This window comes from Orbicella faveolata, unplaced genomic scaffold (assembly GCF_042242905.1).
Source record: "Orbicella faveolata isolate gen_17 unplaced genomic scaffold, um_ofav_v1 contig_15, whole genome shotgun sequence".
In the NCBI taxonomy this organism is placed as follows: Eukaryota; Metazoa; Cnidaria; class Anthozoa; order Scleractinia; family Merulinidae; genus Orbicella; species Orbicella faveolata.
In genome coordinates this window covers 5377501-5394883 of record NW_028301542.1, presented here as the reverse complement: position 1 = coordinate 5394883, position 17383 = coordinate 5377501, and the positions used below count along the sequence as shown (strand labels likewise).

Sequence of the window (17383 nt, the reverse complement as noted above, 5' to 3'; positions counted from 1 at the left end):
CTCCAAAGGTACTCCTCTTTTTCCGTTTGGAACGGAATGGCGGAAATTTCCGCTCTCCTCAACGGGAAATATAAATATTTAGATACCGAACTATGAGGGGAGGCGCCGTCTCTTTCGGTTGGCTTGAGGTCATTTTGGGAAAAGAAATACCTTCGCCACAGTTTAACAGTCATCCCAACTAGTTTCTTACACAAGATCAGCATGAGTATTTCGTTAAAAGATTTGATGAACTGTGCCGTCGCTCAGTCAAGATAGTCAAATGTTATTCAGATGTACACGGCATCTAAGAGAAGTTTACTATTAATTAGCCTTTGAACAGGCTGCGGCTGGAAGGGCCGAGAAAGAATTGGTTGAGAGTGGAGTGGCCGAGGGGGCAATGGGGTGAGAGCTTGTTTACAGGCTAGTAGTTTACTATTCTAGCCTAGACTTACTTTCAGAAAGAGTAGTTTCTAAGGACTTAAATATTAAGTCGTTCGAGTCTCCTGATTTCTTTCAATACTAGTCTGAGAAAATGGTGGTAGACCAAGGTATAATGATATCTTGATTTTCGACGAAAAAATGATGAATATTTCCTCAAAAGTGCACGTTACGTAATGTCTTCTCGTCCCCATGCCTAGCACACGAAACGTCAAGTTTATAAAATGCATGTTTTTAAGATGTTTATCACCGCTGTTTGTTTTTTGTTTTACAGTCAAACCTGTATTAGGCGGACACCCTCGGGACCCGTGCTAGTGTCCTGTTAATAGAGGGTGCCCGTTGAAAACAGTTTCCCTCAGAATTCGTCTTTTAAGGGTCACATTAATATTTGTCAAGACCTTAAAAGGGTCAAATAGCATTCTCGGGGATGGTCGAAGAAGGGATTTAAGTATACAGTAACAGTATTAATATTGATCGAATCATGTGAAGGTTTACTAAATCAAACAAGAACAAAAGTCCTGTAAAAACAAAACCGAATAACAAAATATTGTATTTCTGTGGCAGCTCAGTTTGTTGGCAAACTTAAATGACCGATCTACTAAAACATGGACAAAAAAAGTCATGCACTCTTTTTGCAGTGTCCGTTTGAAATAGATTTCTAACAATAGAAATGACCATAAAAGTCAAGTTTAAGGTGTCCGCATCCGCTTAATAGAGGTGTCCGTTGAATAAAGGTTTTTTTTTTTTTTTTACAGTGAATGTGGGAGAAGAAAAATGGGACTTGCACTGCTGTGGTCCGCCTTCAGGGTACAATGATGCATGGGAGTCATTTCGGGCACCTAACATAACAGGATAATCCTTTACCAGTAAGACCGCTGTATTTTCGTGCGATCAAAAAAACAAAAAAAAATAATGGAGAGTGAAGTCCTTCGGTTGTTGATTATGTAACGTTTTGGGCCGACAAATTAAGGTTAAAATTCGATTTGATTCCGAGATGGATACTCCGGAAACTTCTACACGAGTCTCACGCTGGAAGGCATTTTGTCAAACGAGCGACATTTCCTGGCCAACTTACGTGCTGATTTGTTTGTTCGGTATGGGTTCGTGGATAGCTGTCAATGGTCTTTGGGTAGAATTGCCAGTTATAGTGAGATATGCCCCTGAACAATGGAATCTCCCATCCTACCTCACCGTTATATTCCAGCTGGCAAATATCGGCCCGGTGATCTACGCGCTGGGGAACCACTTTGCTCCTAAAAAAGTCCAGGAAAAATGTACCATCTTTTTCGTTGTCACTGTAGGCGCCGTGGCTTGTGCCTTGTTGGCATTTTTCTGGGACGAAACAAGTAACATTGGCGGTGAGAAACACAGCACAGTTCTTTTTATACTGTCGTTTTGCGTGGCCATAGTCGATTGTACATCGTCTGTTGTTTTCCTTACTTTCATGTCTATCTTCCCTTCGTTCTACATGAGTGCCTTGTTTGTGGGTGAAACAAGCAGTGGATTGCTTCCAGCTTTTGTAGCCTTGGGTCAGGGAATTAACAGTAAAAGTGTTAACTGTAGCGCAAATGCGACAGACGCTTCTTCTGGCAATCAAACCACAAAGGATGATGACAGTGGATTAAGGTTCTCCCCAAAGGATTTTTTCTTTTTTCTGTTTGCAATGATGGTTGCTTGTGGGTTGGCTTTTTTTGCATTGAACTATTTACCATTGGCTAGAAGACAGCATGTGAGGGAAAGGCGCAGCGGTACAACTGTGGAGGAAAGTAACAGTGTAACTCGGCCACTTTGGGATGAATCTTCAAGAAGCGTCATATATTCTTCATCAACAAGCACCAGTACTCCTGAAGATTTTTACATGAAGGATACACCAAATTGCAGTCAGAAATTCTCCTGGTGTGAAGCTCACATTTTATGTCTGTTGTGTATTCAAGGTTGGATTAACTGCTTGTCCAACGGTGTACTGCCGTCAATAGCAACGTATGCCAGTGAGCCTTATGGTGATAAGACATATCATTTAGGTAAAAGACTCTTTTTAATCTTTTAGAGGGTTTTCCTGATGCCAAGGGGAAAAAATTTAAATGTGTGTCTTCAGGAATATCCCACAGTTGCCTTACTGAGGGTTACTATAAATTCTAATAGGGAGGGAGAGGGGTTCTTGTAGGCCCAATCTCTTAAAGACCAAATTGACCTACAGCATAATATGTTGTGGCAATTTTGGATTGTTCAGTTCCAGAAAATATCTAACTCCCTTCAAAGAAGGGATTGGAATTTCCTGGGGGGTCGGGGTTCTGTAAGACCAAAAAATTTAAAGAAATGTATGAAGCTCAATTGGAATTTCCAGAGGGGTGGAGGGGACTTAGAAAAATTCCCCTCCATGAGGGAGGTGTGGATATTTTCTGGACCTACACATTATATACTCTATAGACATCAAAAATTGCTGCAAAAAAGTTCCCATTTAAGACTCTCCTGAATAATCCAGAAGAATTGGCATACCCTGGGAAAAATGAGTATTTTTGTGAAGGAATAAAAAATTACACAGCTTAAGAAATGTCCAGCATGTGTGACAAGCTGCTTTTTGGAATTTGTCCAGAGGAGAAAAATTTTGAAAACTTTGAGGTATCTTTAGTGTGTGTGTGTATAAGATGTACATAGGATGCATCCTGGGATAATGGCAAAGCTTCTTAAAAGCAAGTGGCATATTTTCTCAACATTTTCTCTTTTTTGGGGGGGGGACGGGTGGGGGAGCACAAATTATGGGGACAAATGGTGTAAGGTATAAATGTTCCATCACATGAAGGGACTCTAGACTAGTATTTCTACTTCCCCCTGGATGGGATGCAGTTCCGTCATAGGGTTCCCCCACCCCCCAGCATCAAATTTGTCATTACCCATTTATACACCTGAGTGGAGAGAGGCCATGGCACAGTAAAGTATCTATGCCAAAAACACAATGGCAGACCAGGGTGCAAACCTTGACTACTTGATCCATATATATCCCAGCATGCAGACCACTAAACCACGCACTTCCCTGGGCAAATTGTCTACCATTAACTATTTGCTTAAAATTTATCAAAAACACTCTGTTTCGTGTTGTATTTTTGATGCCTTGGAAACGTTGTTCACTGCAGTTTACTTTTGTACTGACACCTATCAATCAAATTTAATCCACAGTTGCCACACTATCCAACATTGCAGGGGCTTTGACCTGTTTCGTCGCACTGTGGTTACCATGCTCATCAACCAAGGTGGTCATTGTGTTAACCAGTGTTTTCACAATTCTAAGCAGTTATGTCGTTGCTCTCGCATCCATGAGTCCTACTCCACCTCTACATGGTACAGCACTTGGAAGCTTCATAGTAGTAAGTATAGCTTAGTAAGAAGAATCTCTCTTTTCCTTGCAGTAGAAGGAATCTCGTAGTATCATAATTTCATATTAGGTACAGTGACTTTTTTTTGAGGAGAGACATTCTCTGTACTAGATCTAGGGAGTTCAAGTCCCAGGGGGCACTCTCTTTTAAAAAGGGGAGGGGTGGTATTATAATTGTAGGACTTTAAGAATGGAGGAGCTTGTTTCTACTTTTATTAACCAAATTGATGTTTCTTTATTTTGTGATTGCAGATTGCTGTTAGTGTTGTCAGTAGCATTTTGCTGAACTACACGAAACTAATAATCTCAATCATAATGCGTGACCATGGTAGACAGGCCCTGTTTTGGTGTGGAATCTTTATACAGACAGGATCATGTATTGGGGCTTTGGTCATGTTTCCACTTGTAAACATACTAAAGCTGTTCCGTCAACCAAACAGCTGCTAAGGAACATTTCATTAGTATAAACAGTTAACGAACACAGTTAAGTTTTAAAAGGACAAACAAAACAGATCTTTCAGTTTAAGTAATGTTTTTTAAGGTGGCTTTTCTCAGGCAATATTTTTATAGAGGGAGAGTTATTTTTTAATAGCAGAGACAATTAGAAATGAGAAGTACAATTTGGAAGGAGCATTTTGCACAGGTTAAAAATGAGTGGCATTTCTTGTTTGAATCTTCTAGTTTTCAAAAACAATCTGTAAGGTAGAGTACAATCTCAGTTTTTAAGAACTATGATTGGTTTTATGGTTTGTGGCTGTTCTGATCACGTAAATGATAGTAAATTGGAATTGCCATCTTCTCTTCTCAACCTCCTTATTTCACCAGAACACCTTTTCTCTGTTGTTCCTCTGTTGTAAGCAAGTGGAAAACAGACTGACAATAAAACACACCATCTAGCGAGACATTTGCAGTCAAAAGCATGCAAATTTCATGGATATTATCAACAGTTACCTGTCTTAGAAAGCTATTTGCTTTAAATAATACACATGTAATGCTTTGAAGAGCAGAAGTTTGTAGTGAAGATCAAAATCAAATTTCAAGATAATTTTTGACAAAGTGATCATGTTATTAATCATTAAAAGAGCAAACATGATAGGGAATACTACATAGTTTGGAAGTCTGATCTGAGCTCTGCTGGAAAAAAGTTCTTGTCTTTTAAAAGGCGTTAAAGTTTGCTTTCTGTATAGAAGAGACAAGTTCTTGTAAAATTATTTCAAATAATTATGGATAATTCATGATAAATTATTTGGATAAAGTAATTGGGAGCCCAAAGTTAAATTATGTACCATTGGGTAGTTATAAATTATGTTTGTAAATTATTTTGGGGGATGGCATGGCCTCTGCTCAGTTGTTTTTAGTTTTTCATTAGTAAGTTAATTTTGTTTTATACAAGAGATAATCGGCGTCTGCATGGTCTATCGGTAACATATCTCATGATTTGTTGGTAACAAATTGTATTTCTTGATAAATAAATGTAGTCATTTCAGAGGTAATAATCAAGTACCCTTTTGTAGAAACATTCTTGTTGTAATGCTTAATTTTGAAATTTGATACAATAAAGTACTCTGTCAATGAAAAAAAGTATAATGTACACAATCCTGCTGATTACCCCTCCTCCCCCCCCCCCCCCCCCCAGCGGCTCGTGTTTGCTACATTTCCCTCGTGTTCTCAAATGCCTGTCATGTTTTATCACAGTGTAATACACAGCTTAGGGTTATTTATTTTTTAATTAACACAGCAGCATGGAGGTGCAGTGGCCTCATGGTTAGTGCACTCTTCTCCGGATCATTCAAGCAGTCTGGGTTTGAGCCCTGGCCAGGGACATTGTGTTGTATCCTTGGGCAAGACACATTAGTCTCACAGCGCCACTCTCCACCCAGGTGTATAAATAGGTACCCGCAAATTTAATGCTGGAGGAAACCCTGCGACGGACAAGCATCCCATCCAGGGGAAGTAGAAATACTCCTAGTCGATTCATGCTACAGAAACTGGAAATAAGCGCCAGCTTAATGTGCCACTTGGCTTGTAAGCAGACTGTTTAACACAACAGTGGGGGCAAAGTGCCAGCAAATATTTTTATTACTGTTTTAACAACTGAACACCAGCACTGACAGTAGAAATGAGTTATTTTCAAACACGCTTTCCCTCTAAAATTTGTCTTTATTTACAGGTATCACAAGGCAGGTGCTGTCAGTGCTTTTCTTGGGCCGCAGCAGCAGTACCCACCCATGTATGTCCAAATTTTGCAAATAATTTGTCCCATAAAAACATTTCAATAAACTTCTGTAAACGTCCAACAAACTAAACACTCCTAACATCAGCCAGTTGCTGACCAACGGTAATCTCAATGTAATTGGCACAGCAAATGTTTGACATTGATCGACTGAAGGACTAGATCGTGTCCTTGATTTGTTTTTGAATGTATGTGTGTGTGCCTTCAATGTTTACTTTTAATGAACCAGCCACTGGCTTGTGAGTAATTTGGTCACATCAAGTTTATATTGCCTTAATACTTGGGGTTGTCACAGAGTGTTGAAGTGCTCAGTAGACATTGTTGTTGTTAGTGTAGGTAGCTGATCTTGCCATCTTTTGCAAAAGAGTCAGGTGAATAGCAAAACCCTACAGTCACCCCAGCGTTCTATCAACTTTGATAGTCAGCTCAACAACTATCAGCCAAATATGGAGACCTCAAGCTACAACAAGCATCTCCAGTTACTTGTAAATGCAGACATCGCATGTGCCTCAAACATTATTAATTTTATGTGGTTTGCTTGTAGTACATGGAAGAATTTTCTTCCCTGAAACTGTTCATGGGAAGGTTAGTTTATGAGGTATGCAGGATATCACAAATGAGTGAAGCTAAAACCACAAAAAGAAAAGAGCCAAACAAACTTGTCACCTTCTTGTGCATCACTGCTATCCTGTCAAATTCCAGGTGACATTGGAATGAAAATTTTATATTTTTTTACATTTAAAAGCTTTTTTATAAGGTATCAGAGAACTGGAAAATACATTACACTACCTAAATTGAAAGACAATTGAAATATCTTTAAATGATTAACTAGAGTCCATTGTAAGCTTTCTGTTGGGACTCTTGCTTCAAGATATTTTTTAGAGCTGAAAAAGGTGAGAAAAAAATATTTATTAGTACTAAATCTACCAATGTACACACAAAATTTAGAATTTACATTCAGTTAATTATCCAACTTATTAATAAACAAAAATTAAAAGCATTATTTAAGAAAACAGAAAACATGCTCAATGTTTCTATCGAGTTATAAAAACACAAGTGGAAGTTTGAACAAGAAATGCTGTGGGAAAACAAGTTGACAGGCGAGTGTTTCCGCAGCTTTTTCAAGTTCTCCCAAACTTTCATGAGTCAGTGTTTCTATAACTTGATGGGACCACTGAGAGAGAAATAACTCAAAAGAAACACTGAGAACATGTTTTCCATTTCTTACAGAAATACTGCAGTGAAAAAAGGAAACCACTTGTTTACTTTGATTGTCAAAATGTATATTCTCTTTGTGCAAGCCATCAAAACGTCAACAACTCGTGCTAGTTCTGTGCTTCTATTGAGTTACAGAAACACAATTTTTAACCAATCAGCGTGCATATTTTCTTTGAACTATTTTCTAATACGCATTAATAGAGTAAATGAATTAGACAACATTTGCTTGTTTCTTAGAACAAACCACAACCTACCATCTTTTTCACTATCTGATAGGCCACCTCGGGGAAATTCAACATCAAATGTAATATAAAGATCTCCTTTAACATGATTGTTGTCATAATTTGGCATCCCCTCCTCTTTCTTTTTTATGCGGGCTCCTGGCCAAGTGATTTTTTCCCGCACTATATGAACCTGACGGTGAAAAACAGCTCTGTTAGTGTAACCACTTCATAATGTAATTTAGCGGGGGTTTCAAAAAAGGCCAGGCACCAGCAGGCAAATTGACCAACTGTGAGGACAATTTTACCTGCCTGGTTTGACCATCTAGAGGAAAGTTTTTCTTATAAAGATGTCCAGTTGAAAAGTTTTGCCCACCTGTGAAAACCAATTGCCCTTCTACTGAAAACATCGATGAAATCCTTGAATTTAGATGACCATAATTCATAGCAGTCTTGAGTTCACTGTCTCAAACTCTAATAATTCATCAAGTTTGAACCAAAGAAACCATAACCATGATGATGTTTTGATATCCAGTCTTAATTAGCATAGATTTCTCCCATTTATACTTTTTTCTGTTTTCTCTTTAGTTTTAGTTTTGTTTGAGAAGATATATCAAACACTTCAAAGTTTGTCAAAAACACTTCGAAATTTTTAACTCTCTTCTTGGTGTTAGAAATGTGGTTGAACACAGTCTTTCGTGATTGATATAATACTTCAAAAACAGTTTGGAAATGGCCACGTTTATGATGGGTGAACTGACTGTGCAAGCCAGGCCTGGTTGTACAGTGTGGCAAAAGATGGACAGCAAAAACTCGTAAGCATTAAATACCAACAACAGTACTGTCAGCCGAGACTGACAGTCAACCAATAGTTCTTTCAGACAGCTGTAATTCACAATTACCATTTTACCAGCACATCATCTGCAAAACTAGCCCCACTTCTAACCTTGTGCCCATCCAGGTGATCTATATCCATTTCAAATCCATTCAAGGCATCAACTAAAGCTACAGTCACATTTGTATAAAGGTCATCTCCTCTTCTATGAAATCTCTCATGCCTGTTGAAGCAAAGAAGCAATAATAAGTGTTGCTAAAACTACCGAGGTAATAATGTCACTTTCAAGTTGACTCTACAGTACCGCAATTCTTTGATAATGAACTTCAAATCACCAGGTTCACCGTCAATGTGTGGTTCACCTATCAAAAAAGGAACAACAACCATTCTGATCAAAATAACAATGAAAACAAAGATTGAATAAATTTACAACGCTGTTCTATACCTGACAAGGTTTAATTCATCTTGACAGATGCATGTCTTGAGAACAACCCCATGATCTCCAACGTTTATGAATTTGCTTATGTGTACAAAACTACCTCACAAAACGATTACTTTGTGCAGATTGAAGGAAAATATTTTCAACAGAAAATGTGATGTACATGTAATTGGAAATGAGATAGACGTGAAAAGGTAGGTCTCAAAATTACATCTAAAAACTGATGAGTAAAAATAATTTTCACCAAACAATTCAGCATTTCTCACACAGTTCCTTAAGGCACACTTTTTCATGAAAAATAAAAATATCTCCATACCCTCCGCGATAAATGGATATTCTTGCCCGTCTCTCATTCCAGGTTCTACTTCAACCTCCAAAAGTTTTTCCTTTGTTACATAATTGACTGCAGGACACTCATCACAGACATCAACAGGCGACATCTGAAATCTGCCTGGACCCAACTGTGTTGTTCTCATTTCTTGCCGACAGTTGCATTGTCTTGTGCCAGGAACTGTCTCAGCAACTGGTTTGAAGCGTAGCACCTGCGGATGCAAGCCAAAAATTTTCACACAAGCTACAAATAGAGTTATCCTTTTCTAGTCAATATTACCAATGAACAACTGATCTTGAAATCTTGATCTGTAGTCCAAGGCACTAATACTATCAGTTCACTTTACCTCTCCGTTTGCCAACTAATTAAAGGAACAACGCTGTTTTTGTAATTCAAGCTCACCTCTATGAAATTTCCATTATAAAGTTCTTCTAATGTGACCTCTAGATCCATTTGAATATCACTACCACGAGGAACCTCTTTATGATGTGAATGCCCTGATTCAAAATTAAATCCAAACCCTCCAAAGAAACTAAAAGAAAAAAAAACAAGAGAAGATCACCAACTTGCTATTAATCACTGGTATTGATATCACTGTTCATGTTTTCAGAGCAAATAAATATCATCATTCACAAGAACAATATTAGTCAATCAGTAATTATATAACAAGTCAAATTATACTGACATTTTGACTGGTTCTTACTTATGATCAATTGGGGGGCAGATGTATAGATGACATGATTAGCATTTGGTTTTTTAGTTTTTTTATTACACAAAACAGATAGGTTCCATGTTGCCATGGGTCTATTCAGGATCTGTAATCAAATACTGAACAGACATGGCAACACGGAATCTATTTGATATAGCTACTACAAGTTCTCCAAACAGGACTCTAATTCAAAAGGGGATCTAGACTCACATCTATTTTGTTCTCATTTAAATTTGTCTCCTGGTCAAGGTCACCATATACCATAATAATCTTGCCTGGCCTAAATTTGCCCTCCAGAATTTCCTAATTCTCAATTTGCAAAATACTCAAACAGATTCTTTTTTTTTGTTTGTTTTTTTGCTTCTGTGGTGACAATTGACATCGTGACAAAAAAGTCAAGAGAACACAAGGGCATTGTATTGTCAGAAATGAATCTTTAGTTACAAATTATTGTCAGCTGTCATAGCAGTGTTCTGTTCACTGTAAGTTGTGAGGTGCCGACTATGATGTTAGTAGTTTTCAAACATTGGCATGTTGTTATTGCTGTCTGACAGGTGTAGGGAATAAAATCATATTGAAAGCACTGACTGTTTTTCATAATATTTTCCTCATGAGAATTTCCAGTCATCCTACATGTAGATAACTACATGACTGCTGTTCTCCATCCTGAACCCAGGACCTGGCAAACAGTTAATTGAGTGCAGAATGGCACAGAATCATGCAGATTCATTTTTCACACAGCAAACTACTAAAATAATAACAAAAATTGTACCTTGAAAATGGATCAAAAGGATCGCCACCACCACCCTGGTGCATGTTCTTGAGTCCTTCTTCACCATGTCTGTCATATACTTTTCTTTTCTCATCATCAGCTAAAACCTTAAGGAGGAAAAGCACAATCAGTGTTTATAGGACGTTTTGCAAAAAAGTCCTGGGCCCCTCTGCTTCGAAATTGCAGGGATTCCACACAATTTTTACAACATCCTTATAAATTGACTGTTTGAGAAAATAAGTCCTTTTTGGTGCCATTATTCATTGAAAGGCTTTTACATTGTAACCCTTGCACAATAGAAAGAGAGGTAGTCTGGTAGCGATCTAATTTGGCCACCATGTTGAATCCTTCATATGTTTATTCAGTTTTACTATCCAGCATCTTTACTCACTGACTTTCCTTTTCTTGGATTAAAGTTATGCCCTTTAGGGTAAGATTGTTTTCATACAATGTGGTAACTTTTCTTTCATATTTTCTTCCACTAATTTTTTTTTCATTTGAGTTAGACTGAAACTTAATTCTGTACATCCCAACGACGTTAACAGGCCCTATGTTTGCATGTCCTACAGAAGTTTTTGTTATGCGTATAAACACATGCTTTGTGCGTAAATAAGGTCTCTGAGCAAAATACTTCACAATACTTCAAAATACTTTGTCAGTACTGTCACACACAAAAAAAAAACACATAAGGACAGGATTGTAACCCATTAAACCTGTTAAGGCCGACTATGCTGCATAGGCCCTTGATATTATGGGTGAACTTGCATGTTGTTGATACAATTCACCCATAAAGCAACAGGATGGGAGTGAAGATCAAGGTAACAACAGGTGACTCAATAACAGCCCTGTACAGAGGTCGATGTTTTTGCAGAGCCCAGGCAGGTAGTCCATTAACATCAGACAAGACGTTTTAAAGTAGGTAGTGTTATGTTTGGAGTAGACAGCTGGTTTTGAACTCTTAATAGATTTGCAGTCTGTGCCAAGGGCTACAATACTTGCAAAAAATTTCTGAGGTTTTATTTCGACCGTTTAATTTTTAGACTTGTTTTATCTCATTTCAGACAAATTTCTAATGTAAATTTCACCTGCAAAACACAAATAATTTTGGACTGAAATGATATCTGTGAAAATCTTACTTTTACGGCACACTCAAGGTTTTTATGATACACCGACGAGAAGAAAACACAAATTCTATCAAACCATTGCGTATCTCAAGAAGTGTTTCAACTAGAGTTAAAGGAAACCAAGAACTTTACAGCTACTTAAACGTTTTCTACTGTACTGAAAATATTTCAAATTCTTAGAATTTTGGATGCTTAAAAATTGCAAATGGTTCTTTTTTTCAAACACTGTCCAAGATTAAAATTGGCCAATTTTTTTTAGTTATTAATGTCGTTGTGTTCCCAGGTCTTGCTGCTTTTCACTAGCAAAGCTTATGTTTGGAAAAAGTTTCTTCATATAATTTTAATGAGAGTCATCTTTGGGATAAGTAAGATCTAAATTTCATTTTCGTTGCACCCAGAAACAAGATATCCACTTCAATTAGCAATTCTACAGTTCTTGCATCAGTGTAAAAGAGAAGCAAGAATGAAAATTTGATCTGAAATCTGGAACTTCTCTTTTTAACACAATGTGGTACTTGAAGAAATAGTGCGTGTTTTGAAAATATGTTTCTGAAGCCTGTATTTACTTATAACGCAGTGAAACTAACCAATCACCAACGGACACAACGACTGATTTACATAATACACAAAACTCAGCTTAGTTTTAAAAACACGTCCTCATAAAACTGACAAATGCCTCGCAACTAAAACAAATTTGCTTTCAAATCGAAATTAATAACGCGCTACAGAAAGTTTATGACTGTTAATTTGGTCCGGAAATAAAAGTTACACAGATTGTGAAGTTCGAAAGGAAAGATGAATCGAACAAATCCCGTGCTAAACAATTTTCCGATGGGAAGAAAGTTCTCAATTAAATGTGACGGTCTTAAAACTGTAGTCAAATTAGACAGTGCCCTTAGCTCTCGGTTCTGGGTTAATAGTTCTGCAAGGGGAGACTGTAATTAGTTTAGTTGAAGTCGAAGACGTAAGCTTAGCTCAGTTGACTCCGTGCGTGCATAAACTTTCTAATTCTGCACATGGCTTATGTAGAAAAATTAATGGGCTTGACGTAGGACTAATTTAGAGCAACAAAATGGAGTTTGAAAATTTTCTGCAAGTTCACCTAATTTTTCTAAGTACCGAATTTACGCTGAATTAAGCTTATAGCTACCAGCCACAGAACAAGCAAGTTTTGAAACCTCAAGTTTAGCTTAATTATTCATAATTTCAAGGATTTCAAAGCATGTCTGCTCGCAGTATTGCCTTGAAATTGTTATGAATAAACACACCTCGTATGCAGCACTCAAATCTTGAAATCTTTCTTGAGCTTTAGGATCGTCCTTGTTCTTATCCGGGTGCCATTTCATCGCTAACTTTCTGTACGCTCGCTTCACCTGATTCTTGCTTGCGTCTCGAGGGACGCCCAAGATGGTATAAAAATCCCTCCTGGATTAAACAAACAAAAATATTACAGGTGCAAGAACTAAATATTATCGCAACCAAAGAAAAGCGAGACTCGCATACCCCGCTAAAATTTGTAAACAGCAAGACAAAACCAGAGCTGAAATAAAATACACGTGTAACTCCGCCATTTTGCCGGCAAAGTCTTCTTGACAGAAGAACGCCAAAGGACTCTGGGAATTATACCATTGTCATATCCCAAGAATACTTGCGAACCTACACAAAAAAAATTATGAAAAAATGAAAATTTCGGACGCTGTCTTTGCTGAAACATAGTTACCGTAAATTTACGGTACAAAACACGTTTTAGACTGAAACAACATCTGTTTAAATGATAGCTTTGGCTTAACAGATATACCGACGGGAAAATAAGAAAAATTCTATCAGTCCGTTATGTATCTTCGGTCCCCTAGGTAGTGTCTCAACTAGATCAGAGCTCGCTCCATAAAAGAAGCTGATGGCCTTAGAGCTACTTAAAAGTGTTAAACTGTTCTGTAAAAATTTTGGACGGTTTTACTTTTGGACACTTTTTTGTCCGAAATTAAAACAGTCCGAATTATTTGCAAGTAATTATATAATGTATGTTGGGTTACATGTAAGGGGATCGAAGCCAGCAAGAAACCTGTTAATTTACCATCAAGACATTTTACCATTAGCTATTGTTATTGAAATTTCAATAGATGATCATGCTATCCAACAATCCATTATCCATCAGAAATATTGTGTCTGTAAAATAGGTAACCAAGAGCATCATATTGCAGCCACCTGCCACTAAGTAGACGGACTGGTCCACTGAAAATTCAAAAGCTTCTCTCCGTTTAGCTGTGTTTGACTTTTGACAAGAGCTCATGGCCAAAAGGAACAACTGAAGAGAAGGTGGGCAAAACAGGTTTTTACTGAGTATGCCTCTCCTAGTATTAACCAAAAGGGATTTAGTAGCTAGAGATTTGCACTTACTCGTCCTAAAAACCAGTAGCTTTTCGTGTATAACATGCTGATGTAACTACTCACGGAAAATGCTCTAAATTTATATAGGAAAACAAAAACTGACAACAAAATTTTCATGTTTTTTCGCAGAAACACAATGTTCACTGTCTATAACATAGCACAAGCTTTTGGTGGAAAGAAAAAGAACAAACTTGATACGGTTTTAGAAGTCTTATAAGTGTTAAACTAGAATTTTCGTGCATTTAGACTTTATAGTGAAAATTTTTAGAAACAACACAACGTTTTTTTAAAACATGTTTCAACAGAATCTTCTGTCATCTTCAGTTTCAATTACAAAGTGCAGAGTTGAATACATAGCTGCAGTAGCAAAACGGGCCGCATAAACTTTCCAGCTGTATTTCCATCAAGGATACACATAGAGCTACAGGGCACTCCTATGGCAAATGGTCGTGGATGTTCGTCGTCTCACTTTGGGGTGTAAATCAAGGATTTTGGTCTCACTTGGAGTGTTCAGGGCGAAATGCCACTAGTTTTAACTGTCATGTGTCTTTTAGGCTGCGCTCGTAAAGAAAACAATTAAAAAACGCTCTCATTTCCGTTTTTAGGCTCGATTTGCGCCGCTCTCTAGCTAGCTTTCGAGTTCGGTCTACTAGTCCGTGCTCCTTCCCGAACAGCAGATAAATAAATTTCCAAAACTGGCCGTGAAATCCCTGGTTTCTAAAATTTGATACAATCAACCCTTCTTCGTTTTGAGTAACATCTTTTAGAGGTCAAATAAAGCCGCTCGAGACACGTCCAAATTGGTCTCCTTTAGGAGCTTACTTCAAATGTTTTGACGAGTATCCCCAACCTTTTCATATGGAAGTCTCCCTCCCTCCGCTTCAGGGATACAGCCTCTGTTTAAAACGAAAACAGCAAGACTTGATTTTTCCCTTGACCAAATTATGGCAGGAAACATTCACGTTGGAGCAGCTGTTTTTAAGCATGTTTATCGCCCATTTTGGGGCAATACACTGAAATATTTCGAATTGCCATAAAGATATCAATTAGTCTATAGCATAGTTTGAGACACGCTAAAAAAAAGGCGGCAGTGACAAAATCTTTAGCTCTCTGAGTTATTGCAAGACCTAGCAGGATTGGTCAGGATAAACACTGCAGAACGATCTTAACTGGACAGTTCAGTTTTGTTACTGAGGCCTGCGAAACACGACATAATTTTTTAAAACTGCACAAAAGTCAATGTTACAGAAAGGTGTATTTGTTTTTCCAGTTTGAACATAAGGCTACAGACAGAATTGAAGTCTTTTCCATCTGTTCATGTTTGTTAAACGTGACGTCAACGGATTAGATTTATTCGTCGAAAACGAATTCATGAGTATAAATGAAGAAAGTGAACCATGCAGGACTTCCTGTTTCTCCACAGCTCGCCAATAGAATCAACTAAACTGAAGCGAATTGCTTTGAATTGGAAGCTTGCGGTCCAAAGATCTGTTATAAAGCTGAACGCTAGAGCAAGCTTCTTTCTAAATCACTGATGCCAAAAACTATGACTTTAAGCAGAGAATTTCAGGCTTGCTTCCATGTATTTCTACTTATTTAATAAAAACTACGTTATATAAACACTCCTTCTGTTGTCGAGTTAGTTAAAACCACTTAAGTGTTATTTCCATAAAGAAGAACATTGAATCTTGACGCTTCCCTTTTTAACTACGTTTTGCAAAGAAAGCCAGTGCTATCTTATCAGACCTCAGATGAAGGAATAAACCAGTAAATACCAATATAACCCGAGCAAATTCAACGGTCACTACATTATAAAACAATTATCTATCTTTTAACGCTGGTAAATAATGCATTGCATTTACTGCACATCGAAACTTCACAAATGGAGCCGAAAGGCACAAATATATGTTTAAATTTATCAGTTATGTTGAAAAACAACAGGCGATCGGGCTCTTTGGACTCGTCAATTCGATCAATATTTTGTTCCAGGGAAAAAAAAAATCAGCTTTTCAGATCTCTGAAAGTAGCAGACGACAACAGCAAGTGTTATTGTAATTTACTGAGAAATAGTTCCAATCGAAAGAAATATAAGCTAAATGAGTTAAAACCACAAAATGACACATCTCTGGGTGAATTTCAGTTTTCCTCAACACACGAAGTACTCAGCTTTGTTTTTACTTGTCAACGACGCTAACAGTTTTCCATTTTTATATTTTTAATAATTCAAAAGAAAACTTTCCGCAAACCTTTAGCGATCAAGGCAATTGCATGAAAAACACAGCCTGAGTCACAATTTAGAACTTCACTTATTAATATTTGCCGACACAGCAAAAGATTCTTTCCTCTTTTTCAATCTTGTGCCCGAGTATGCCTCTTTTTGTTATAAAATATCACTTGAAGGACCTGACCCAGTACTAATGAATTTTGCCAGCTATGCAGAAGGGTGGTTGAAGTTTGGTTGAAGAATTAATTAGCCCGATGTGAATTTGTCGAAAAAAAATTTGTTGAGTTATAAATTTAATCTATTCACACATATTATTATGATAAAGGCTGGACAAGAGTCCAACATACGCTCTTTTCAGGCCGCATAAATTTGAAAACGCAGTTTTATTTTTACGGTTAGGCCTACCGTCCACACTAATACGTCACGAAAACGGAGCTTTTCGAAAACGCTCTTCAAACCAGAGGAAGCGCTAAGCGCTTTCAATAATTGATTTTTAATCGAGAAAATTCTGAGCATTTATAAATCTACTTTATAAACTTTGTTTTACAAACCAGCCCTCTTTTATGGGTGAAAAAGTGAGTACGAATATTTTACAGGCGAAACGAACTTAACGGGCATGACTTAACGAACCAATTAAAAACCTTTCAGTACCAGTGTATAGTGTACTCAATTTTTAATATAGATCGAACTTTGGCAAATGGAAGAAGCCTCAAATATGTATTATTCTAAATAGCTTCATCTTATTGATAAACAGCAGGTTTAGCAGTGTTATTAGTAGATTTTGTTGTGTTTGGTTAATTGCTTCAACCATTTTGTTTCAGAAAAAAACTACACCAGCTTTATAACATTATCGAAACGTGTTGGGAAGAAGAAATATTGAAACTGAAATAACTAACTGTATTTTTATTATACTATTTATAAGTAATTTTAAATAAACGAAACCTGAGTGAAATGAAATAAGTCCCCAAATGGGCGACTTTTTTGGACTTTAAGTCTGTTTTCCTGGAGGTAGCACTATTTCGCAGAAACGTCGAGAAATATTTGTGGTTATGTTTCTCTCCAAGTTTTCCACATTGATGTAACTGAACAGATCCGTTTGTTC

General features: G+C 37.3%; 2 protein-coding genes across 3 annotated transcripts; one reads left to right on the top strand and one right to left on the bottom strand.

Annotated features, from left to right (window-relative positions):
* The first annotated feature begins 853 nt into the window (after window positions 1–853).
* LOC110063550 (solute carrier family 52, riboflavin transporter, member 3-B-like) lies at window positions 854–5368 on the top strand. The gene is made up of 3 exons (XM_020770552.2): window positions 854–2438; window positions 3592–3779; window positions 4040–5368. The coding sequence occupies exons 1-3, from the start codon at window positions 1412–1414 to the stop codon at window positions 4232–4234; spliced, it is 1410 nt and encodes a 469-aa protein (XP_020626211.2). The 5' UTR covers window positions 854–1411; the 3' UTR covers window positions 4235–5368.
* A 480-nt stretch (window positions 5369–5848) lies between these two features.
* On the bottom strand, window positions 5849–13289 carry LOC110063530 (dnaJ homolog subfamily B member 11-like). 2 transcript variants are annotated; one of them, XM_020770528.2, is made up of 9 exons: window positions 13173–13282; window positions 12938–13094; window positions 10546–10652; window positions 9467–9596; window positions 9050–9275; window positions 8599–8656; window positions 8406–8517; window positions 7493–7652; window positions 5849–6904 (listed from the first exon to the last, which is right to left on the bottom strand). In XM_020770528.2, the coding sequence occupies exons 1-9, from the start codon at window positions 13238–13240 to the stop codon at window positions 6849–6851; spliced, it is 1074 nt and encodes a 357-aa protein (XP_020626187.2). In that variant the 5' UTR covers window positions 13241–13282; the 3' UTR covers window positions 5849–6848. The 2 variants fall into 2 exon arrangements, with proteins under 2 accessions (XP_020626187.2, XP_089144233.1); XM_089288107.1 differs by lacking the exon at window positions 5849–6904 and having other exon boundaries at window positions 7401–7652; window positions 13173–13289.
* Window positions 13290–17383: the final 4094 nt, after the last annotated feature.